Source organism: Rhinolophus sinicus, chromosome 8, assembly GCF_057876585.1.
Source record: "Rhinolophus sinicus isolate RSI-liver-muscle chromosome 8, RSI-T2T, whole genome shotgun sequence".
NCBI classification, from domain to species: domain Eukaryota; kingdom Metazoa; phylum Chordata; class Mammalia; order Chiroptera; family Rhinolophidae; genus Rhinolophus; species Rhinolophus sinicus.
Window position 1 is genome coordinate 49,486,056 of NC_142508.1, and position 24,612 is coordinate 49,510,667.

The window sequence follows — 24,612 nt, forward strand, 5'->3', positions numbered from 1 at the left end:
CGGCTGTGGGCGGCGGCGCGGACTCACCCTCCCCTGCCTGGCAGAATCATGGGGCTCTACGTGTCCATCGTGCTGGTCATCGGCAAGTTTGTGCGCGGCTTCTTCAGCGAGATCTCGCACTCCATCATGTTCGAGGAGCTGCCGTGTGTGGACCGCATCCTCAAGCTCTGCCAGGACATCTTCCTGGTGCGGGAGACGCGGGAGCTGGAGCTGGAAGAGGAGCTTTACGCCAAACTCATCTTCCTGTACCGCTCGCCGGAGACCATGATCAAGTGGACGCGTGAGAAGGAGTAGGGCCGGGCTCCTTGTGCACCGCGAACCAAGGCACCGGCCCGGCAGTCAGCAGGGCGGTGCTCCTCGGGCCCTGGGAGCAGATACCCCAGTCCAAGGCCACCAGCTGTGACACGTCCTCCCAGCCCACTGAGCCCTGATGCTGCTTTCAGAAGGAAGCTGTGGCCGCTCCGTGGCCCGGCGCAGGACTGCTGTCCCTGCTGGGCCTGGTGGAGCCCACAGCCAGCCACACTGGGCCAGGGGGCCTGGCCCTCCCCTCCCCATGCGTACTGTAGAGTTTTCTAATTAAAAAACATTTTTATTTATATAAACGGATGATCACATGCCGCCTGTCCATCCTTGCTGTCCTGCTCTGACGTGGCAGAGGCCCCAGCAGGGTGACCCCGAGTGTCCATCCTGAAGCTCAGCTCTCACCGCTGTGTGCCTCTTCGTCACTGTCCTCAATGAGATACTCCTGGATCTCCTGCGAGACCCAGGCCCTGGGGGGAAGCGACACAGTGGGCGTCAGCCCAACAGGGCTCACGCCCGGAAGGCCCCTCCCAGGCTCGCCCAACACAGCAGGCGTGTACCTCTGTCTGCGGAGCTGGGCCTCAGCCCGAATGTAAGGTGGCAGGGGGTCCAAGGACGGCTGCAACAGAGAGCTGGCATGGACGAGGGGCTACGTGGCACGAAGCTGGGCCACTATCCACCTGCGCCCTCACCCCCAGGAGCGGAAGGACTTCCCTTGTCACCAGCGCAGGGCGGGTGTCGACTCACCAAGTCCTTCATGTTCACTCGGCAGCCGTAGCACAGCTGCTCAATGATGCAGGCTCGGGGGTCCTCCCTGCGAGAGCAGAGCTGGACCTGTGTGCCTGGTCTTGGCGCCTCGGCACAGGGTCCAAGGGCTTGGTCCCAGGGTGTACCACCACCCTGTGTGTAGCTGCAAGGGACCAGCCATGGGATGGGGGGCGGTCAGTGAAGGGACTCACCTCCCACAGGGCCCAGCCCCCTGGCAGCAGCCCTGGGGCCTGCCCTCCCCTGCAGAACAGCAGGGTGCTGTGAATGCCTTGGCCGGTAGGGTGGGGGGCGGCGTCTGGGAGAGATGCGAGGACTGAGCCCCAAAAGCCGTGGCACTATCTGCAAGCAGAGATGAGCTATGGAGACCTCGGGCTATTGAGCCCCAGCATCCGCTCCCCGGCGTCCCACCCCCTTCTCCCGAGCATCCTGAGGAGCTACAGCACAGACCGGCAGTGTCGATGTCCAGTGTGCACATGCAGAGCAGGCAGCGAGGGCCTGCAGGGACACCAGCACTGCTGTCCCTGGGGGCCTTGAGCAGCTTCTCACTGGTCCTAGGGGCGTGCGGACAGGGCACAGAGGCACTGTCGGTTGGCCGGGACACGTGCCCCGGGGTGGTGAGCTTCACGCCCACCCTCCCACTCCCCTTTCGGGCACACACACCTGTACACGGTGCTGACCGTGGAGGGGAACTGGGCCTGCAGCCTGAGCATGAAGGCTTCCATCAGCCGGTGGATGCTGGCCTTTTCGGGGGCCTAGGGACAATCAGATGGGAGGGAGGGCTGCAAGAGTGGCCCTGGTCAGAGAGGCAGCTCCCAGACCTGGCCAAGGGGCCATCTGGAGTGGGGGCCATGGGTTTCTCCACACCATCTGCTCCCGAGTCTGCTTGGAGCTGGAGTGAGCCAGGGCACACACTTCTAAAGTGTCCCTGCTGCTAAACACAGCCATTGTTAAAAAGTATATTACGTGAAAGAAAAAAAAAAGTGTCCCTGACAAAGGTCATCCTGCCCCCCCATCATCGTCTCCCCCATGTTCATGACACCCCAGCTGGGCACCTTGCTTTGCCAGGGACGGATACCAGGAGGCGGCTCCCTCCTCTCCCCTTGAGCCCCCTCCCACTCTAGGGTACCAGCCTATCCTCCAAAGAGATGCCATGCTTGTGCCCCAAGGGTGCTGGGGGGCCCAGGGTCTCCACTATGGCACCAGGTGGCAGGCACTGGGCCAGAAGGCTGGTGTGGACAGCTTGGGCCCCCAGAGGTGTGCCGGAGACTCCTGCCCTGCTCCTGGAGCTCACCTTGGTGTCTATGGCCGGCGTGAAGACAGAGGGGACGCCAAACAGGCGGTTGTAGAAGGCGACCTCCTTCAGGGTGTGGTCGCGCATGGGCCGCACCACCACCACGTCGCCGTGCCGCTCATCTGAGAAGCCCTGAGGGGGATGTTCCTCACTGCACCCCGCTGACTGCACCCCTTCCCTGCCAGCTGGCGGGGAGGGTCACAGGGTCCGCCCTCCACGAGGGAGACCCCCAAGGCTGATTCATAACACGCTACTTTCAGGTGAAGGAGCCCGAGGAGTGAGGGTGGGAGGGGCCCCTGGGCGGCCTGCCCCTGAGTACCGTGTCCCAGGCCAGGAAGGCCCCTCTCCCCAGCGCCAGGCTGGTCATGAGCTTGATGGCCAATCGGGTGCAGCTGTCCCCTGTCATCACCTTGGAGTAGCCATGGGTCCGGGCCACGTGCAGGATCAAGTGGGTCCTGCAGAGCAGGGCAGGGGATCTCAGAGGGGTCTCAGGCCTGGGTAGGTCAGGGCCAGGAGCCGGTGGGCAAGGGGACTCACCGCAGGGTCTGCAGAAGCTCCTCCTTGGCTGTTAGTGTCTTCACTGAGTCGAACAGTCTGGACAGAGCCTCGGTCTGGGCAGCTGTGGGTGGCCGAGCCTCAGTTTGGGCAGCTGTGGGTGGCCCAGCCGGGGTCTGGAGGCCCTGGGTGCCAGGCTCACTCAGCTGCTCCTCCCCCTGGGCTGGTGCGTGCTGCTGCTGGAGGAAACTGTCCACAGCCGCCTTGTAGGCCCCCTCGGTCCCAGTGGGCTCCTGGGCAAAGTAGCGCAGCACGGACGGTGGCAGGCTGAACACCTTGTAGGGCGGAGGGTGGGGGAGCTCATGTGAGGCCCGTGCCCAACTTTGTATATACTGAGGCGGGAGGAATAGGCCCAGGCAAGAGGCCCGCAGGCTGGCCCCAACAAATGGACACATACCCTGGTGGACACCGCAGAGGGCACCCTTCAGGGGCCTTTTTCAGCCCACCCACCTCTTCCAAGGCAATAATGTGCCAGGGGAAGCCAACGGTCTGCAGGATCAGCTTCACTTCGACCAGGGTTTGGGCTCTGTCCTCTGGGCTCTGTCCACAGACTGCTCCCTCTGGAACAGGCAAGCAGAAAAGAGTCATGGCTTACAGGAAAAGAGCCCCAGACAGGCAGGACACGGTCGACACCACACGAGAAATCCCTCAAGGCTGTGCTCTGCAGGGCAGCGGTTTCTGCAGAAACCACAGGTTGCACACCTCCTTGGAAAGGCATTTTCAGAGTGGGCAATGGGTTCTTTGCAGTGGCTAAGGGGAGGGGAGGGAGGGGAGGGAAGGGGAGGGAAGACAAGAGGAAGGGAGGGGAGGGGAGAGGAGGGAAGGGGAGGGAAGACAAGAGGAAGGGAGGGGAGGGGAGGGGAAAGTAGGGGAAGGAAGGGGAGGGGCAGGTTAGCATCACAGCCCCTGGGGCAGTCAACTGGCGTGGCTCAACCCGCAGAGGCAGCCAGGCAGACAATACTGCCCAACTCTAATGAAGGTCTGACTTAAGGCAACTGTGGTGTTATTGGACATGGGTACTCTGCCTCCAAAGAAACGCCCCCAAGCTGGGCCTTGGTGTGGGCACAGTGACAGCTGTTTCAGGGGGCCCACCCCAAATGGCCAGGGCCTGGGAGGAGCAATGGCCATACATACCATCAATGTAGATGACCCCTGGCACGAAACGCAGTCTTTTGGCAGAATCTCGACTCAGGCCCTGGAGAGGGGTAGGGACAGGGCCTCAGCCCCACAGCCAGAAGCCACAGGACACTTTCCCTGCAGAAACCTTTCTCTATTTAGACCGCGTGCCCTCCAGGAAGGGGCAGTAACCCCCACCTATAGTAGACGGGGACGCCATACAGCCTGAGTCACTTCCAATGGCCCTGCCTGGGCATCTGCACCCCCCCCCCCCCATAAAACCTGCCCTCTCCATCTGTCCCTGCTCCAGGTCATGCCCTGAGAAGCAGCTGGGGCCACAAGGCCTGCCATGCCCCCTCCCCGAGCCCCTCTGCTCAGGATGCAACAGCACAACAGGATAAAAGTGAGGCACTGCTGCTCAGAGGGCAGAGCAGGGCCAGGTGCTGGGCGCACAGCTGGGGGAATGGGCGTGCATCTCACACCATCCAGCCAGGTTTAGGGGACTGATGTGAGCGCAGATGCAGCACCCTGGGCACATCCCAGGACCCTGTACAGATCACCCCACGGCCATAGCCTTGTCCCCAGACCCTGCAGTCTGTACCCCTCACAGGAGTGCAGGTCCATGGTGTCCCACCCCTAGGTCAAGACCTACCAAATACCCTAGCACCATCCAGAGAAGCCATAACTGCCTCATTTGTGGTTTCCCCTTAAAATTCTCAAGGAAGCTGCCAGGACTGGGCAACTCTGTTCTCCCGAGGCACCTGCTCCCATGTCTGGGCTCAGACGTACTCCCAGGACGTACTTCCCAGGACAAAGAGGGGTGGGGGCACGGCTTCAGGGCTACTTTGAGTGATGCTCCGTTGGGGCCCCTGTAACACCTGTTTCCCAGGGATTACATTTCTACAGTCGAGCAAATGGACAGAGCCCTAAACTGGGATATGGCTGGGTACTCTGGACACAGCTTCCGGCTTGTGCACCTCTTGTATACACATCCAGGAACCAACCAGCATCGCAGCGGGGGGGAGGCTACTCTCTCAGGCCCCAAGCAAGAGCCCCTCGGTGCTCGCCCTCCACCCTCAAGCTCAGCAGGACAGCAACCTGGACCCAGGAGGACGGTGTGGAGACGTACCTCAAGGACCTGCCAGACCATGGAACTGGACGAAGGCCCCCCAGACCATGCCAGGAGCACCTGGGAGAGAAGGAACATCATGGGAGGGGCACTGCATCTCCAACATGAGCTTGCCCACCTCCCCACACTGACATGGGTCCGTCCTCAGAGCCCAGGTGCAGGACAGCAGGCGGGGCTGGTGGGATGTAGCTGGGACAGGCTGTCTGCAGGAAGGGTAGCAGGAGCAGAGAACCAGGGCCCAGAGGTCTGAGCTGCCCTGTTGCAGAGGAGTCACCCCACACTCTACCTTCTCTCCTGGGAAGATCAACCGGTTCTTCCCAAGCATAGCTCTGAACTTGTGGACGTAGAACGTCTTGAAACAGTTCCTGCAACACAAACCACCATTGATGGCGGCCACACAGCCCAGGCCGCCCATCCTCCACACAGAGACAGGGAAGCTGGTCATACCAGCTCCCGCACGGAGCGGTCACCTTTTCCTTCTTGTACCCACTTCCACCTTTAAAAGCAGCGTCTTGACACTGAGGACCCACCCAGAGGCCAGGATGGCGGCCCCAGGATGAACCTCACACCATGTGGGGTGGCCTACCTGAATCACTCCCACAAACCTTACCAGTGCCAACAGATGGCTGAGGGGCCAGGAGTCTGGGTGCCACCTGCACTCAGAAAGGACCAGCTGGCAGAATGGATGGACCCAGGCAAGTGCAGGGCAAGGGCACCACGACCTTCCCTTAAATAATGTGGATAACCCCTTCCAAGACACCCACTGGGAGAAGTACCACCTCTTGGCGTGAAGGGGGCAACACTGATTGGGCTGCAGGGGCCCAGTGTCCTGAAGCCCCACAGGCCTCTCTCTAGCATGCTGATCCCACCATGACCAGAAACACCCCGGAAGTTCCTGCAGAATCCTCAGACCCACAGATCAGAACTTCCAGGGCAGGTCCTGGGAATCTGTGCTCTTGACATACCTTCCAGCTGGTTCTCGGGCTCACTACATCAGATTGTCAGCCTTGACGGCACATTAGACTCACTCAGGCCAACTACGTCAGAGTTTGTAGGGACAAGGCCCAGGCATCTGCATGTTGAAGCTCCCCTGGCAACCCCAGCAGCCAGTCAGGGGGGAGAACAATACCCCGAGCAGCAACGTTACCCCAAGAGAGCTGCCCCACACCTGGGGCTGTGCCTCCTCTCTGATTCCTTCTTTCTATTCAGATATCCTGGTGTCCCCCCAACACTGAACAGGACCAGTGTTATGAGGGGCCAACCAAACACCCCAAAGGTCATTTGAGGGCGGTAATTCAACTCAGTGTTTAACAGCAAAATGTTGGAGCTCTAGGGATCCCAGGTGACCAGCCACGGGAAGTGACTCCCAGGAAGGTCAGAATGTGTTGAGGTGCCCCCAGCAGACACAGATGCTTGATTTTGCCTGCTCACTTGGGGCGGGAGGAACCAACCTGTGGCTGCCCCCCTTCATGTCCTCCCTGTACCAGTAGTAGGCTCATGAAACCACACTCTCTCTCTGGGTCAAGCCAGGTTTCCCACACGTGCTGACCCTCACAATCCTTGAGGAACCTAGCTTAAATCTGCAACCTGGGAAGTCAGCTTCCCACCTTTTCTTGGGACTCAGCAAGCATAGGAGGTAGAGTTCTGGGCCCAGAAGGAGCCCTGCCAGCCTTGCTTAGAGCTACTGCAGCTTTCCTTCTCCTTACCAGCAAGTTCTCTAAGCAGATTGGAGCGGTCACCATTTTCAGATGCTCCGAAGTGATTAAACTTTAGCTCCCTTGCCTAAAATTTATTTCATGGTGGCACACACCTCGTGCTACTAAGCACACACCCAGTCTACTAGGCTCCCAAAAGATGGTAAGGAACAAAAAGTTTTTTGAAAAACAATTTACTCAGTCCCTTTAGTTTCTTTTTTGTAACATTTTAGAAAGCAGAGTCAAAGACTCTCGGAGACCCATTTAAAGATGCAAGTCGGTCACTCATTCGACTAATGTTCATTTGCTATATAAAGCATGCAACACCACCAGAAATAGGGATAAAATGGGAGACCGGCCCTGCCTTGCAGAGCTATGAATCTAGTAAAGGTGATCAGACATAAAAGAGTTATGATTCAAGAGCAATGTGACAGGGCCACAAAAGAGCTTCAGATAAAACAACACACTGGTGCCCAGGCCCCTCTGGGAATAAGCCTCTGCTCCTGTCTGAAGGACCCCCAAAGCTGGTGAAAGGCTGGGCCCCCCCTTCCACCCCTCTATCCCTCACAAGCAAAATAGGCATCCCATGGAGCACCTTCCCAAGATCCCGGATGCTCCAAACTGCCCCTAGATGTGTTCTCGCTGCCCCAAAATGTTCCTCCTGCCTACACCTCACTCACTCTCACTGCCAACTCTCCCCATAACGCCGTCACATACCTTCCTGCCACCTGATCCATGGGTAGATGTTGGGAGAACGGTATAAGAAACCAATCCCTTCCCCGCCAATACCAGTCACCAAGACCAATGTTAGAAGCAAAAGCAAAGCGATTCAATACTTCTAAATGCAAGAAACAGAGCCACAGAAATAGAGGCACTCCTAGTTGCTGAGCGAGACCACTTGCCAGGGTCTCCTTCCCACGTCCAGGCCTCACCTGCAGAAGGCATCTCCCACTCGGATCACCACCACGGGCAGGCCTTCCTTGCACTTCACACATTTCAGCTCACAGCTTTGGAGACACAGGGGGAAGAGAGAACAAGAACAGATTATACACACCCCTCCGAGCAGCTTCAGAAAGACGGGAGTCCTGTTTCTCACCCCAAGCTGGTGTACGGGAGACGTCATGCCAGGGGCTGTACACACACAAACTAGAGCTTGTGTCCTATCCAAACCACCAATTTTCAAAAAGACAAGGGCCTCCGGGGGGATTTCAGTCGGTTATAGTCGGCTTGGGGTGGCGGTGTGGGGGTACTGACACATAGAGGCCACCTCTCAATGTCTTGAAGGCTGGCACAAGAGACAATTTGCTGTGTAGCCCTGGAGGGGAGACAGGGAGCCAGTGGGTGGAAGCGACAGGGAGACAACTTCCTCTTCGAGTAAGGACAGCATGGTTTGAGTGGAGGTGTCCCACTGGCTGCAAGAATTTGCGGTGCGAGTGAGCAGAGGGAGCCCCTCCCTGGGGTGTTCACCACCGACTTGACAGGCACTCTCCGGGTGCTGGAGAGGGTGGCCCAGCCCCCATCCAGGATCAGAGGCCTCCTGGGCCCGGCCTCGGCGGTCTCTGGGCTTCCCGAAGCTCGCTGCCCGGGACTCACAGCAAAGCGCGGAGGGTCCGCGCTCGCCGCCGGCCGGGGGCTCCGGGAACCAGACGGGTGGGTGCGGGCCCAGTTCTTACCCAGATCGCGGTGGCGGTGGCCCCACGGACGTGGGCTCCCCGTAGTCCTCACCCACCTGACACATGGCCGTGCCGGGTCTCGGTGCAGACGGCGGCGGGGCCAGCGGCGGTGCGCGCTCTGATAATGTCACCGCAGCGCCGTCGCGGCCGTGACGCGGGGGCCGGGGCCGGACCCGCCCTAAACGTCAGCGCGGCGCCGTCGCGGCCGTGACGCGGGGGCCGGGCCGGGCCGGGCCGCCCGTGATAACGGCAGCGGCGGCGGGCCTGGCCCCGGGATGGCGATGTTCCGCAGCCTGGTGGCCTCGGCTCAGCAGCGGCAGCCGCCGGGCGGGCCCGCGGGCGGCGATAGCGGCCTGGAGGCGCAGTACAGCTGCCCCATCTGCCTAGAGGTCTACCACCGTCCGGTGGCCATCGGCAGCTGCGGCCACACGTGAGTGCGCCGGCCTCCGGGCGGCGGCGGGGCCGGGTCTCCGTTGCGGGGAGGGGTCCGGGCCCGGCCGGGAGGGGCCCGAGGCCCACCGCCGCCCCGCGCAGCCTGGGAGCCCCGCGCGTGGAGGATTCGGGCGCGGGGGCGCAGGGACTCCCTACGCAGCGCCGGCCCTGCCCTCGAGGCGCATTCATCCGTCTCATCCCAGCCTCCTGCCCGCCAGCCCGAGGCAATCGACCGACCCAACCACCCTGTCGGCACACGGGGGCGACCTGCAGTATTGCCAGGTCTCGGGGTCCCTGGCCCCCAGGGCTGCTCACGGCCTCGCGGGCCTCCCCCGGTACTCAGCGGGCAGCAGGCGCGACCTCTGCGCCAGTCGCCTTGATTCGGTCCCGTGGAGCTTGGAGTGGACAGTTGTAAATAAATGCCGTGTGGCTTTTCCTGTCAACTCTTTTTCGGACCCGCTGTGTGCTTGTCTAGACTGCTGAGGAGAGAAGTTCCCTAAAGTTAGGAGAGGAGCTTGTTTAGAGTCTGTTGCTGTTTTGTTTTGGTAGAGAACTTGGGTCCCATCTATCACCGAGTAGCCAGGCAGCCTGGCCCTCAGGGGACCAGTCACCAAGCACCTTGCTTAGGTTTCCAGCTGCATCAGGGCCCACAGCGGGCTCCTGTGGGGGTGTTTCAGGAACAGAAACCTGAGGATGTGGCTCTCCTCCCAGATGAGAACTGCATTCAGATCTCGGAGCTGCCAGCCTGGTTGGGAGGGAGCCGAGATCAAAGTGTCTGCTCTCTGACTCTCCCAAGTGACTGGATTATACAGCTCTTTGGTGAAATCAGCAAGGTGGGGAGAGGGGGCAGAAGGGCTTTGCTGCCAGTAGAGCGGCTTGAGGAGGTTGGATTTTCACTCCAAGGGTTGGGCTGAGGTGTACCCAGGCTAGTAGGAGGCCCTGGAACGTTAGCAAAAAAAAAAATAGCTGACTTAGGAGGCTCTTGATACAAAGTGGGAACTGGAACTGCTGGGTGGATGTGTCACTGGTCGTCACGCAGGGAGGTGGCAAGGACAGTGTCAGAATCCAGGAGCCCTTCACTTGCCTTTCCCACTTTCCCATGTCAGACAGCACAAGAGAGCACCTACAGACTTGTTTTCAAGGGCACCACACCTCACTTTTTCATGCTGCTTATGACATTGTGATGGGGCAGCCTCTGAACAAGACTTGTTTCTTCTAAGCACATACTAGTTGGTATTTTAAGGTGTGTTCTGCGTCTTTCAGTCCATCATTGAGACAACTATAAGGCGTGTCCTGGGCCTAATTTTTAGAAAGCCTTTCCTAGGCTTCAAGTGATGTCCCCTTGGCACCAACACTCAGCCGTGGGCCACAGTGTTTCCAGTCTCCGGGTCTGCACAAACCTATATTTTCTGGTCTTTCCAAATAAGTCTTTTCTTAAAACGTGGTTTTCAAAATACAGAACTACACAGAATTGTTGTGAAACATCTCCTATCAGTGCCCTTCCCCCATGCTTTTCTTGGCAGAATCTGACCCTCTTCTGTTTCTAAGGCAGGTCTTGCACGAGCCTCTGCTTTAGCTTCTGCCTTAAAAAGCTTTTCTCCCTGCGTCTCCCTGCTGTCCTGTTATCCTGGCTATTCCGTCTCTGCCTCTTCCTTTCCCTAAGTTTCTTGCCCCGTGTTGGGAAGGTGTGTGTGCAGAGGAGCACCGATTCAAAGGCTCCACCTTAACTTTAAAAACCTTGCTGGTGGTCTAGTTACTTCCCTCCATAGTTACCTGACTATAAGCAGTTTCCTTCCACAAAATAGATTTTCTGGTGGTGAGAGCAGCACTGTATGGGGCAGGTATCCCTGCTCCAGCACCCAAACAGAAGGAAGAATCATAGGACTTTTTTGAGCAGGAGTAGCGCCGCCTCAGTGGAGCTTGTAGAAGAGCTCCCAGGAACTCCCCAGGGGCCCCAGAGGAAGGCAGTCGTCTGTCGCACTTGAGGGACATCCTGGGCAGTGAGCCACATCCGGAACCAGAAGCTGCACAGCTGTTTCTTAACCCTCATGGACCCTCCCCCCAGGGCCCATGTTTGTTTGGGGTAAGGTTCAGCCGAGGCTACCTCTGGCCTCTCTACCTCTTCTTTCAACCCCTCTAGTCAGTGCTGTCCATATGTACCTGCGTCTAAGCATCCCCATATGCAGTTTATTAATGAACAGAGGTCACAGAAAATTAAAAAGCTCATGTCTAAGGGGAACCGCAGGGAATGATAATAATAGATGTTTTCTGAGTACTCTGCATTCCACAGCCCGGCGAGGCAGGTACTGTCCTTATTCATATTATACAAGGAAAACGAGACAGAGAGGCTGAGTAAAATTCCCACGTGTTACAGCAAAGCCAGGGTTTGAGCTTGGCAGTCAGGCCCGGCCAGCCTCTTCGCCACTGTCCCCCAACCACCATCAGCACCCCCCACACATACCTTGTGCTCTTGTAGCAGTGACCACAGACTCTAAGCCTTTACACTGCGCTTCCCCAGGCAAATGAGCTGCACACAGGCCAGTAAGCTGGCTTCTTGGGGCAGGGTCCCAGAGGACCCAGGAGTTTCTGTCACTCCCAAGAGCACAGGCCTTGGACAGGTGCATGGAGGCCTGGGCCCACAGGTAGCTCACCTGGATCTGTGTGTGGGTGAGCTGAGTCAGGTGGGCCAGGAAGTGAGCAACTGAGTGATCACTCAGAAAAGGCTTTAGAAGTCAGCTTCTGCGCTCAGGACAGGTCCAGGGGCCTGGGGCCGGGCCTGCTTGCCTTCCTGGGTCTGAAACATTGGACTGGCCTGGTGTACCTGTGTGTGCGGGAGGCCGAGGTGGGAGTGAGACCCATCAGTGGTGTTGCTGTAACCTGGAGTCTGTGCAGGGGCCGTCAGGCTGCTCCAGCTGTGCCCATGGGCCTGGCATGGGAGAGCAGACCCCTCAGCTGTCTCCTTCAGCCCCTTGGGCAGATGCTGGGAGGAATCTCCTGCGGAAGAGGCGGGCATGGTTCGTCTGCTCTGTCTCTCAGCACATTGCAGTGATGACGCTGGAAACTAGGCCGTGAGCTGGGCCACCTCATGGACACCTAGTTCTGCCTCCAGCTCCTCAGGGACCTTGACACGGAGACAGGCAGTGCTGCAGGGCTGGTGGCTGAGTCCAGGGGTCAGCTAGGGAGCCACACATGCCTTCCGGAGACTCCCAAAGCTTCCCTGCCTCCTGCTGGAGGACAGTGGGCACCCTTCACCCCAGTGTCCTATGTGTCTTGTCAGAGACCTGCTCCTCCTGAGGCCTGCACTGGACCCTGCCTTCTGCTGATGACGTAGCGACAGGTCATCCCCACATGCGGTCCTGTGTCCTTTTCTTTTGTGTGTGTTTTTACAGTTTTATCGAGTTTTTCTTCGTTTAAAATGCACAGTTCAGTGTTTCATAGTATGTCCACAGTGTTGAGCGACCATCACCTCAATCAATGTTACAATATTCTCATCACCCCAAAAAGAAACCTCGTCCCCACTGGGAGTCAAACCCTATGCCCTCCAGCCCCACAACCACTCACCTGCTTCCTACTTTTGTGGATTTGCCTGTTCTGGGCAGTTCACATAAATGGAGTCACACACTGTGTGGTCCTTTGTGACTGGCTTCTTTCACTGAGCACGACGTTTTCAAGGTTCCTCCCAGTGGTCACATCTGTCAGCACACACTCCCTCTCATGGCCGGGATCTGCATGTCTGTCACCTGTCAATGCACACGGCATTGTTTCCACTTGGCTCTTGTGACTGGTGCTCTGTGAGCACTCGTGTGCAGCCTCTCCATTAGGACCCTCCAGAGACTGGGTGAAGTGAGCAGCTTCCCCCAGCCATTAGGCTAAGCAGATCCTGAGCCAGGTGAGCGGCACAGCCTTGGGTTCCTCCCGCGTGCCAGGGGTGAGTGTGTGGTGCCGTCTTTGCATGCCTACGATGCCCGGCAAGCCCTCCCTGGGTGCGGGGCGTAACAAGGGGGGTGACCTTATTGTGCAGGACAAGGCTTGTCGGGAACACTGCACTCTGACAGCCTCAGGTGTCAGGCCCAGTCAGGCCTTCTCTGGTTACCAACGTGTGCAAACCTTATGTGAGTGGTGAGCAGCCATGTGGTGGCAGCACTGGAAGCCAGCATGTAGGAGGAGGGCCTCTGGTTGGGCAGCAGGAGGGACTCTGGATCCCCCTTGGCTGCCTTTTCCTGAAAAGGTGAAACTCTGATGGCAAAGGGAACTCGGATCAGTGTAGCTGAGGTCTCGGTACACTCAGGAACATTCTCACGTCCCTGTGTCCCATACAGTTCCTGCCCCCACCATGGCCCAGCCTGCTTGACGTACACAGGTGGGAGGAGAGGGGTACGAACCCTGGTTTCTTGCAGATTTATTGCCGTCTGCAGATTTACTACTTTACTCATGCGTCTGGGCCCAGCCCCCACACTGGGGCTTTTCTGGGGCTGTGGAGGCTCCATTTCAGTGTCTCCGGTTCCAGGTCCCATGTTGCGGCTAAACGGTCCCCACAGCACTTCCTACGAAGCTGGACTGAGATGGTCCTGCGATCAAGTGCCTTCTCCCTCTCCCCCACCGACCGCTGACCCGACTTTGCTGCTGAATAAGCAGCGCGCTCCTCTGCAGCGTGGGGAGTGGTTGTAAATTCCAGCTGAGGGGTCCAGGGGCAGGGCTCACTGTACATGCGACGCACACAGGATGTGGCCTCTCCAGGGACAGTGCCTCGAGCTCAGCGCTGCAAGGAGCCTCTTGTGCCTGAGTGCATGCCCGGCGCTGGGGGCGGTACTGCTGGGCAGTCAGGAGCCTAGCAGGAGCCCTTCCTGCCTGGGGAGGGGACGCTGTCCCAAAGCTGCCAGCTTTGGCCCTGCCCTGTCCAGTGGGTCCTGGGCCCCTGTAGTTCCCTTGCCTGCCATTGTTAGTCATCTTACTTCCCAGAGCTTAGTGGGTGGAGGGTCTCCAGGGTCCTCTGTGCTGTCGCTGTGCCCTCTGAGTCCCATGAGGTGTATCACCACGGGGCGTGACAGTGGCAGGCTGAGCCCAGGCCTCCTCCTGCAGCCAGAGCTCTTGCTGGGTCCCAGGGCCACGGGCCCAGCACAGGTCCTGGAGAGCCACAGCTGTAGCTCTGCTTGGCTCCAGGATATGACGGGGTCCCAAGAGCCCACAGCTGCGAGGGGACCTGAGGTCATCTTTTAGCCATATGGTACCTGTCCAGCAAGTGGGCTCAGAAGTGACCATCTCCAGAAACGTGCAGTTGACAGCAGAGGGGAGCTGTCCCACGTGTGCATGCGCAGGCTGGCAGCCTCAGGCCCGTGTCCCCTGCCCCCTGCAGGTTCTGCGGGGAGTGCCTCCAGCCATGTCTGCAGGTGCCGTCCCCTCTATGCCCCCTGTGCCGCCTGCCCTTCGACCCCAAAAAGGTGGACAAGGCCGCCCACGTGGAGAAGCAGCTCTCATCGTACAAGGCACCCTGCCGGGGCTGCAACAAGAAGGTACCCAACCTGAGGGACTTTGGGGGACTGGCAAGGGGCTTTTGATTGGGTGCTTGTGGTCCTGGTTCCACCCCCAGCAGAGGAACTGGGCTCTTCCCTTTCCTGTTGAGTCTACAGCTATACTTGGCCCATCCCCCATGACGCTGAGCACTTCCCTTTGGCCCTGTGTGTGTCGCATGTTGTATCCCCGCCACCCACCACCTGTCCTGGGCTCTGGGTACTTGTGTGCATTGTGGCTGAGTCAGGGACACCAGGACTGAGTTGAAACCCACCCCAGACGCAGCCTCACACTCCAGTGACTCGCCCACTGCAGTAGTTTACGTAGGAGAGAGGGGGGCACCTGGGGGCCACAGGCAGATGGAGTGCATCAGTGGCCTCTCCCCCATCCGGTTCTGCCTTTACCATCCTGCCCCAGGAGCCCACCCCACCACCCTCCCTGTACCCACTACTGCCCCAGGGCTAGGAGGCCCTGCCTCCCGGTACACAGAGCTGGAACTGATTTTGAATTTACATTTTTCAGACTTTGCTATCTCTCTGGTTAACAAGTTCTACCAACTTATCAGAATGGAAAACAGCCCCTGGTTGCTTTGCCCTAAAGCACAAAGGTCTGAATTTCTGGGGCTACCCTGAGGGCCTCGGAGAGGGGCTGTTGGGGCTTCCTGCGAGCTCACATACCCCCCCTCCACGCAGCCTTCTCCCCTCGAGTCCTCCTGTAGTTTCACATGTGAAACAGCCCTGCTCTTGGCTCTGTCCGCCAGCCCTGGGGGCAGGGCTGGTATCGGGAAGCCGTTCTCCTGTTACCCCAGCCACCCTGGGTCGGTGCCCTGTGCTCAAGGAGGCAGCTGACCCTCACCCACCCTCCCTTGCTGCTTCCCCAGTTTTGTGAACTGGTCTGTTTGTGAAATGTTTACTCCCAGCCTCTTGGCATTGGTGACATAGCAAGAGGGTGGTGGCTGCTCCCCAGGGAGCGTAGACTAAGGTTCCCCACCTGCTCAAGGAAGTCAGTGCTCACCACTAACCCTACCCTGCTCTGAGCTGGGTCCCTCCTGGGCCAAAGCTCATGACTCGGGTGGCCAAGAAAAAGTTGTGCTCTGTTTGGTTTTGTTTGGTACCTTTGGGTAAGCAGTTTTTCACATGTTCAGCTGTCTAATAAAAGAGTGTTGTCCATTGGTGCCTGTTATGAGGGGCATTTTTCCTACATGACCATGCTTCTTGTTCCCCAGGAACTGTCTCTGCCCTTCTGCAGCTCCCCAGGGAACCCAGCTGGGGCCTGCTCCCCTCCAGGGGCTGGTGACCAACAGCAGCCCCGTGTGCAGCCACAGCAGCATGTCCCTGGGGTCTCACATCTGTCTCCTCCCTCAGTGCCTCTTCTCCAGCAGGGACACTGGGCCCCTGACAGAGGCCCCTAGAACCCGCTTCCACATGCTGCTGAGCCATGAACGGCAGGAGCAGGACCGGCCCCACTTGCTGGTGGTTCTCTGGTCCTCGAGAGCCTGAGGCTTTGCCCCCCTGCCACTGCCTGACCCCCTGCCCTGCCTCTCTTCCTAGGTGACACTGGCCAAGATGAGGGTACACATTTCCTCCTGCATGAAGGTCCAGGAGCAGATGGCCAACTGTCCCAAGTTTGTCCCTGTGGTGCCCACGTCCCAGCCCATTCCCAGGTAGGCCACGATGCCAGGGGCACTCAGGGTTCCTGTCCTTTGCAGGGGCAGCTCCTGGTCTGCATCACTAGGTGGGGTCAGCACTGCTCTGCCCTGAGAATGTGGGAGGGGCTTTGTGTCCTCTCTGAGCAGGGCCTCTCCAACAGGTAGGAACGGGACCCCCGGGAGGTCCCATGCCAGGCCCGGGCATCAGCACGCAGCAGCGGAGTGTGGGCCCCAGAAAGGCTACGACAGGACAGATGCCTCCTCTCAGGCAGACAGCCCATCCTCCCCCTGCCTGCCCAGCTGTGTCAGGGAAGGAACGGGACTGGGAGTTTACGAGGCGGCAAGCGGCTCTAGAGCAGTTGCAGGGGGGCGTGCAGGGGAACGGGGCAGAGGGCCCCACATTGGCCGAGGTCCTCAGGACTCTGGTTGGGCCTCTCCCTGCCCGCCGCGCAGGGCTCATGCAGGGGAGGGCAGGGCTGGGCTGGCCACCACTCACCCCTCCTCTCCCTGCCCCAGCACTGTCCCCAACAGGTCTACCTTCACCTGCCCCTACTGTGGCGCCCGAAACCTGGACCAGCAGGAGCTGGTGAAGCACTGTGTGGACAACCACCGCAGTGACCCCAACCGCGTGGTGAGCACCTGCCGCCGGCCTGCCCACAGTGCCCTCCTGGGACCCCAGGGTGGGGGCCTGCTCCTCACTGTGGCCCGGCTTCACCACAGCATCCCCTGTTCCAGGTGTGCCCCATCTGCTCGGCGATGCCCTGGGGTGACCCCAGCTACAAGAGCGCCAACTTCTTACAGCACCTGCTCCACCGGCACAAGTTCTCCTACGACACCTTTGTGGTGCGTGTCTTACCCCACCCGCACCCCTGGCCCGTAACCAGCCTCAGGCCCACAGCTCAAAGGGGGGTGGACACACAAAAGCCTCCCTGGGTTTCTGTGGGAGCCGCCTGTGGGTCAGGTGCCGATGGCCGTCAGGTCTGCATGGCCCCTAGAGGGCCTTCAGGGGCTCTGGTTGTGCGCGGAGCAGTCTGCGAGGGCCCCTTGGTTCTGTGGGGCTCAGCAGCGAGCTGTCTTCACATGGTGGGGGCTTCTCTGGGAAAGGTGGCCACAGATACAGCGGCTGTCGCAAGGGTACTGTCTCCCCGGCCCTGCTGGGACAGAGAGCTCCGTGGAGGGTGACAGGCTGCTCTCGGGTGTTTATAGGAGAAAAACTAGAGGGACTTCACCCCTTGAAAACCTCCAGCTTGTGCTCCCTCTCCCACTGCTCGGGGGGAACGGTGCCTGCCCCAGGCCTGCCAACCCTCCATAAGCTCTTCCTCCTGCTTGGCCCCTCCCCACCCAGCCCTGTTTTCCTGTCCCCACCAGCCTCCAGCCTCCAGCCACCGGGGCTGTACAAGATAACCACTCGTGCTCCAATCTGCCCCTGGGGTTCCAGTGGTTGGAGGCATGGAGCTCTCTGGCTTCTCTGCTCATCTCAGAATTCCATGTCTCAGCCAGAGACGAAAGGACAGCTCTTGTTCTGAGTGTCCACCCCTCCCACAGGCCCACTGGGCAAGGGATCTGCTGGGGAGGTGTCTGCTGGGCTGCTGCAGAGGCCCCACGCTGCACTTGGGGAACTAGAGAACTTGGGGAAGTCAGATAGTGATCCCACATGAGGGCAGCCCTTTAACCTCCCACAGAACTGTCTTTGCGTGACACCAGTGACCCTGTGTCCCCATCACTGCAGGGGCTCAGTCTTGACCTGGGTCATGCTGACGGGCAATGGGGAGACTGGAAGTGGCAGCACTGGTTTGGGGTGAGTGGACAGACATGGCAGCCCTGAGAAGGGCTTGTCTGGGCCCTTCCGTCTCCCAGCCCGTCCCCCACTTCCTGTCTTCCAGGACTACAGCATCGATGAGGAAGCCGCCTTCCAGGCCGCCCTGGCCCTGTCTCTGTCTGAGAACTGAAGGCACAGCCCGGCCACCAGGACCGAGCCTTCCCGCCTCAAGGGACAGGGCTATGCTAGCTCTCTGTGGTCCAGCGCCTGCACTGGAATGCACCTTGTCGGCCAGAGGGAGCCTCCATCATTGCAGGTGGAGAGGCAGCCCCCAAGATTGCCACGGCCCGGGAGAGACCACTGTCCCCTTGCCATCAGAGGACAGCCACCGGTGCTCCTGGCCGAGCATGGCTGGTTTCTTCGGTGCTTCGGGCCGAGCAGACGTCCCGTTGGGACTGAGGCAGTCAGATGTCTGTCTCTCTCAAAGCCATGACGTCCTCCCCGTATAGAGGGGGAGCCCCGGCGACACCCGCCCGGCCGCCAGCGTCTGGCAACACATCCCCCTGCGCACCTGGTACTGGCTTTGTGATAACTAGAAATTCTGGCATTTTTCTATATTATCCAGTGTGATAACCTTTTCACATTTTATAGAGCAAAGACAAAGCAGTTACTCTTCATATTGCAATATCTGTGTTTGACTAGGAACAATAGTATTTTTATGGAACATTTACAAAATTATATTTTTTAAAAAAACAATCAAAAATAAACAGTTGTGGGATCGAGCTGGGGAGAAAAGGAGAGATAGGGTAAATGCTGGAGCCAAAATGAACTGTGGGGTTTCGCTTATGCACATGGGACGGAGGTGGCCACATCCCAGGTCATTGCAAGTGTTTTCCAGGGTTCCTGTGGTTGGCTTGTCATTTCCCTTAGATAACGACCGGGAAGAAATCCCAACACCCTGGCCAACTGCAGTGACCACTGGGCTGCCCATGGCCTCCTCCTGCCTGGGGTCCTGGCCTGAGCCCCGCTGACACCTTTCCAGAGCTGACCACATCCACCTGAGGCAGGGCCACCCTCAGTGGTGGCAGAGCTTGGAGGACCTGGGCGGGAGCCCTGTGCAATGGTGTGCCAGGGCAGAAAACACTCGTCAGTACTCTTGTTTGGTTCATGGCATAAATTATTGCTGTCTTTAAAAAAAAATTTAAATAAAATGTTTCAGAGCATCTGTAGCACCTTAGACCAGTGGGTTTCATTCTGCAAATATTAAAAGCAGAGGGCTGGTGTGTCACTATGACCTTCCTTTGCGTGAGGTCTACCGGTGTGCATCTGTCCCTAGGCAGCTCCAGCTCAGAGCTTCAGAGTCACCCATGAAGAGGACACAGTGGCCAGGAGGGGTGCCATGGGACAGCCATCCTGCCCACTTCTCCCAGACCTCTGCCCACCTCTGCCACCAGCAGTCACTGGGAGGGCAGGGCCCTCCTGCTCCTCCCATGAGCATGGCACCTCCCCAGGGCACTGGAGGCTTCTCAACCTGTGACCCTCCCTCCCTGGCCTGTTTCTGCCTCTCCAAGTTCTTGAACTGTATCTGGTCCCTTGTAACAAACGCAGGCAAAGGTTTGCTGGGTGTTGGTGGCATTCACCTTCCTGGGCCTGAGATGGGGTCCACTGAGGCTGGCAGGCTGGGCACCCCCCAGGCTCCTTGGTTGGGGCTGGTCTGAATGGGGCCCGTTCTGGGGCCCAGAGTTGGCCATGGCGGCCTTTGGGGTGGCCTGCAGAATTCCCTGGGGGCGAAGCCCCCTGACCCCAGCAGCCGCCATGCGGTATCCACTCTCCCGGCTGCCTACAGCCTTCTCTCCCCCTCGGACCCAGCACCTTCCTCTCCCCTGAACCTCCCTGTACTGGTGCCTTAAGTACGGACCCCCTACAGGGCCGGCCGAGCCTCCCCTTGGCCAGTATCCTTGTCCTGCCTCCCCCCAGGGGCGTGTGCTACCTGAATCATCAGGCCCACGGTGGGGGCTCGGGGGCGCCGCAGGCTAAAGCCACTGTCCCAGCAGCCTTCTCTTCCTTTGGATGAGAGCAGAGTTGGAGCCAAATGTCAAATCCGTGCAGTTGAGCTTCCCAGTGAGAGTGGGGGGCCCAGACCACAGCTGGGATGCCAGCCTCAGACCCAGGCCAGCCCCTCATGTCCCTCCCCAGATCCCACTGCAAACCTATAGGGTCGCCAGAACCAGATTCGTTGCAAGGCTGTGCCCCAGGCTTCCCACTGCTTTGTGTGTAGGTGCAGATTCGGAGACCCATCATTTTAAGCTGGGAGTTCCTGAAGCCAGGGTCCCCTCCACCCTGACAAATGGACTGACAAACTCCAGCAGCTTTTCTCCACAGCATAAAGCCAGACAGTCCTTATGTCCAGGGCCCAAACGCCTGTGCCCTAGGGCATCCGCAGACAAAGGTGGCACACCGTTTCCTATCGTGTTAGGCACTCCCTACTGCCTAAACTGCCTACGGATTCCCACGTACCTGCGACCTTGACTTCAAGTCAGGACACTCAAAGCACGGAGCCTTCTAGCCCAGGCTGGGCTCCCTTCACTAGCCTGGGGCTCCTGAGAACTGGCCACCAGCTCTGGGCACTCATGGGCAATAGGGCGACACATGGGACAGCCACACAAGTCCACTGCAGAGTGGCCTCTTAGCGCACTCACTTCAGCCTGGGTTTATGAGACTCCAGGCCAGTCTTTCCAGGAAATACATGTGTAAACGGGTCTGGCACCAAAAAATAAACAAGTAGGTCTACCTGCTTTACCTCATCCTCAGGGACCCCAGCACACCTGCCACACAGAGCCATGCCCTCCCCAACCCCTTGGACATGCTAGGTGGTACCTTGGGGGTCATCTAACACAGGGCCATCTTGATTTAGGCTCACGAGCCCCTGGGAAAATAGGCTGAAGTCACTGCTTCCGTTTCCTAGATGAAGAAAGAAATTCCAAGAACCTGTTCGAGAGGCAAAGGGCCTGACATGCTGTGGCCTGGTCCCAGTCTGGACTCTTCCTACTGGCCCATCTTGACAAGCTCTGAGGCATCTATGGGGGACCACGTGCCTCTGCCCCCGGGGTCTGGTGCAAGGGAGGGCGTGTCCTCATGATACAGCCGTAGTCAGTCTGTCCAGACACAGGGTGAGCCAGCCCTGTCAGAGATGACTGAAAAGGCTGTCTGTGCCTGTCCTCCCATCCACCCCTGGTGCTGACACCCCATGCTGCAGGTCTTTCTAACACTCTTTCTGGGATACCAGGGCTCCCCACCTCTGTCCCTCCCTAAGCTCGTGGGGAGGGGACCTTAAAGGCACTCACTGCCAGGCCTGATGGGGTCCGCAGCGACTTCACACAATCAACCTCAGGAACGTATCTCCAGCAGCACACTCTCAGATAGTCGGAAGCCAGGAGGGGCGGCTGGCCTCCCACCCAGAGCCTGGGCCTCAGCTCAGGAAAATGACAGGCAACTGGGTGGGAACGAGGCCAGCTGAAACCGGTCTGTTTCCTCTGAGTGTGGCCCTCACAGCCGCAAATGTGGCCAGCGGCTGGACTCCTCCTGGTGTGGGCTCCTCTCCAAGGGACAAGCAAAAGAAACAGGAGCTGGCAGACTGTTTTGTGGACCTGTGCCTCCCTGGAGAGTCTATGTTATCAAACCTCTGAAAACGCTTGGAGCGGGGACAAGAATGGGCCAGTGGGAAGTACAAACAGCACCAGTGTGGGACTTTCCTAGAAACTCCAATCACTGCTGCTGCGTGGGTTTGTGGGGCTGTGGCTAGTTCTCCTTGATTGGCTGAGCCCTCACAGCAAATCGGGGCGACCCAGATCACTGTCTGTGTGAGTGTCCTGGAGCAGCTGAGTGGCTTCCACAGCTCGGGATTCCCCACAGCTCAGGAGGCAGAAGTCCAGGGTCCTGGTATTGGCAGGGCTGGTTCCTTCTGCGGGCTATGAGGGACCATCCATCCATTCCTGCTCTCCTGTTCTGCCAGCCTCTAGCAGCCCCCAGCATGCTCATACATGTGTCACTCATACATGTATGAGCCCCCCCGGCTCATACATGTATCACTCTGACCCATCAGCTTCACACGGCCTTCTTCTGCGCCTCACGTCGTCTGTCCTCTGTGTGTGCCTATGTTCAAATATCCCCTTTTATCAGAAAACCAGTCATCAGATTGGGGCCACCCTAAAGACCTCATCTTGACTACACCTGCAAAGACCCTATTTCCAAATAAGGCCACAACCACAGGTGCCAGAATTAGGACTCAACGTCTTTTTGGGATACATGCTTCAAGCCCGAACGCTGTCCGTCAGCTCATTGACAGATGAGTAGCAAAGAATGAGCATGAGCTCCAGCTTGCTGCCACCTGGAAGGTAAACGCCCTGAACACAAGGGGCAGCAACTGGTACCGTGTTTCCCCGAAAATAAGCCCCAGTTGAGATCGTCAGCCAGACGGATGCATTTAGTACGTTATGATGATGTTCCAGAAGATGACATGACTTTATTTGAATAAATGTAGATTGTTGTACATGAAAAAAATAAGACATACCCTGAAAATATGCCCGAGTGCATCTTTTGGAGTGAAAATTAATATGAGACCCAGTCTTTTGTTGGGGAAACACGGTAGCTATAATCTCATTATGGTTGTGCTCAGTTGCCTCGTGGATTTCTGGAGGGTGCTAGAGCCACTGCCTGGTGCCAAAGTGGCTGAGGGCCCCTTGAGAGTCTGACCCACTGCCCTGACCCAGCCCAGGGACAGAGCCAGCTGGGCTCCTACAAAGGCGTCCCGCTGAATGTGGTGGCCATCGTGCCAGGCCAGAGAAGGCGCCGTTGGACCTATTCGACCCACTTCTGGCTCCTCTGGGGTGTGCCCTGAAGGAACTCCAGATCCTGCAGTCAGCGGCTGCTGGAGAGCCCACCCTAGGCCTGGCTGTCTGTCACGGGAGCCCTGGAACCCAGGAGGCACATCCTGGGGTCCTGGGCATGTTCCACTGGCAGGGCTCGGCTCCTTGGCTGGAAGCTGCCGTGGGGGTTAGAGCCAGCTGAGATGCCTCTCCAGCGAGCCTCGAGGACAGGCTGCGCCTTGCTGCTCTGTGCCCTGGGGGCTGGGCAAGCGAGAGAAGCACAGCACACTGACCGAGTGAGGGTGAGACCACGTGTACCGAGGTTCAGCACTCCAGTGCGGACTGACTGACAAGATAGGGATGGCCTAGAGAGAGACAGAGAGACAGAAGCACCCAACACGTGACCCTTCAAGTCTCCTACAACCAGCTCCACTGTGCAGATAAAGAGTGCAGAGAGGATACAGTGGGCTGAAGAGCTGGGAACCAAGCTGTGGACCCAATAGACCCCTCCCCTCAAGGCTCACCCGCTGATGCTCAATCTCTGTATCACATGGGAAAAGCTCCTGTGATCTCACACATGTACACATGTGTATTGCAAAAATGCATTACAGAACACAGGTCTGCACACATGCACATACATGCGTGCACACACATTGACACGCCTGTGTACACAGTGCATCCCTGCCCAGTCCCTGCTCAGTTCTCACCTTTCCTGCCCCAGCCCCCAGGACCCTCTTCAGCATCCAACATCACTCTTTCTGGCATGCCCTAAGGGGTCTAGGCCTCTACTGCCTGTCTTATAAGCTGTGTGTGGAGGGATGATATCCCCTCTCAGTACCCCCATATCACACAGGATGTGACCACTGAACCCCAGTTTATGAACCAGTATCACCTCTAACAATCAGGCCCCAAAATGGAATGAGCAGCTGGAAGTGGTAGTGAGTTCCCCTTCACTGGGGGTGACCAAGCACATGCTGGCCACCAATCTGACCGATGGTGTGGTCAGATACATAGAAAATACACGTAAAAAGAAAATATCAATGTAAGTGGGATTATAACATCTGACTGCGGCTCCTGGGGCTGCCCTGCTTCCTGACTTGGACATGCTACTAACCCTAACCCTAACCCTAGTCGGCCTGCTGATCAGCTGATGGAGACATATGGTGGCTCTTGGAAGCTGTCATCCCCTGGGTCCTAGGTGCCCAAGGAAGACTGCTATGGTTTCTGCAGGAAATGTGGATCTTGGTTCCCTGCAAGTCCTGCTCTGGGTAAGAGACAGGGCTGGTGGGAAGTAAGTTTCCCACCACAGCGCAGGGCAGAAGGCTTCACCGCCAGGCACAGTGGTAATATTGAGGACAGAAGGACACAGAGCAGAACACATGGGGACAGCTGCACCCCCCTCTCTGGGCTGCTCGGGTAGGGACAGGCAGACACTGAGGTTTTCCTCCTTGGGTCCCACTTGGGTCAAGCCCTGACACAACCCTATGAGTCACAGCTGAAAGTGAGTCTGTGCTACCACAGAAATACTGCTAGGGACTGCAAATTTCCCCTCAGGTCGTTTGTTATGGCAACCCTAGGAAAGGGAAAAACTGCCCCTACCCACCAGCACTCTAAGGACCCTCCAATCCCTGGGACACTTCCAGGATGAAATCATCAGCTTCTCCACAGGAGTGCTCCAGCTTCCCTAAATAACAGAGTGTCTCTGGGGATTAAGGAGGTCATCTTGGCTGGCGGCCACACAATGGGTGGCTGGGTAAGGAAGGACAATATGGGTAGAGGGTTGGCCCAGGTATCTACAAGTGTTATCGATGTCTGAGAGGCGGAGAGAGAAAAAAGAGAGGGTATAAATAGAAACCTTTCCAGGCCCAGGAACA

At 58.2% G+C, this 24,612-nt stretch overlaps 3 protein-coding genes across 7 annotated transcripts in view; 2 read left to right on the forward strand and 1 right to left on the reverse strand.

The window, feature by feature from the left end:
* PIEZO1 (piezo type mechanosensitive ion channel component 1 (Er blood group)) overlaps positions 1–606 on the forward strand; it is a 65,265-nt gene extending 64,659 nt beyond the window's left edge. The window contains exon 51 of the mRNA XM_074314451.2: positions 45–606. Coding sequence (XP_074170552.2) covers positions 45–294 — 250 coding nt within the window. The 3' untranslated portion in view covers positions 295–606. The remainder of the gene's footprint in view (positions 1–44) is intronic.
* Positions 588–8,710, reverse strand: CTU2 (cytosolic thiouridylase subunit 2). 5 transcript variants are annotated; one of them, XM_019742666.3, is made up of 15 exons: positions 8,527–8,684; positions 7,786–7,860; positions 5,446–5,524; positions 5,160–5,219; positions 4,049–4,109; positions 3,365–3,474; positions 2,897–3,189; positions 2,679–2,814; positions 2,360–2,491; positions 1,729–1,820; positions 1,516–1,619; positions 1,260–1,407; positions 1,048–1,114; positions 861–919; positions 588–770 (listed from the first exon to the last, which is right to left on the reverse strand). In XM_019742666.3, exons 1-15 carry the CDS (start codon positions 8,589–8,591, stop codon positions 695–697), a joined length of 1,557 nt encoding a protein of 518 aa, XP_019598225.3. In that variant the 5' UTR covers positions 8,592–8,684; the 3' UTR covers positions 588–694. The 5 variants fall into 5 exon arrangements, 4 of the variants coding, with proteins under 4 accessions (XP_019598225.3, XP_074170557.2, XP_088656325.1 ...); XM_074314456.2 differs by having other exon boundaries at positions 8,583–8,675; XM_088800199.1 differs by having other exon boundaries at positions 1,260–1,619; positions 8,583–8,710.
* A 1-nt stretch (position 8,711) lies between these two features.
* RNF166 (ring finger protein 166) lies at positions 8,712–19,102 on the forward strand. Its single transcript, XM_074314457.2, has 6 exons — positions 8,712–8,956; positions 14,312–14,468; positions 16,017–16,129; positions 16,631–16,745; positions 16,850–16,957; positions 17,998–19,102. The coding sequence occupies exons 1-6, from the start codon at positions 8,802–8,804 to the stop codon at positions 18,061–18,063; spliced, it is 714 nt and encodes a 237-aa protein (XP_074170558.1). The 5' UTR covers positions 8,712–8,801; the 3' UTR covers positions 18,064–19,102.
* The last annotated feature ends 5,510 nt before the right edge of the window (positions 19,103–24,612 follow it).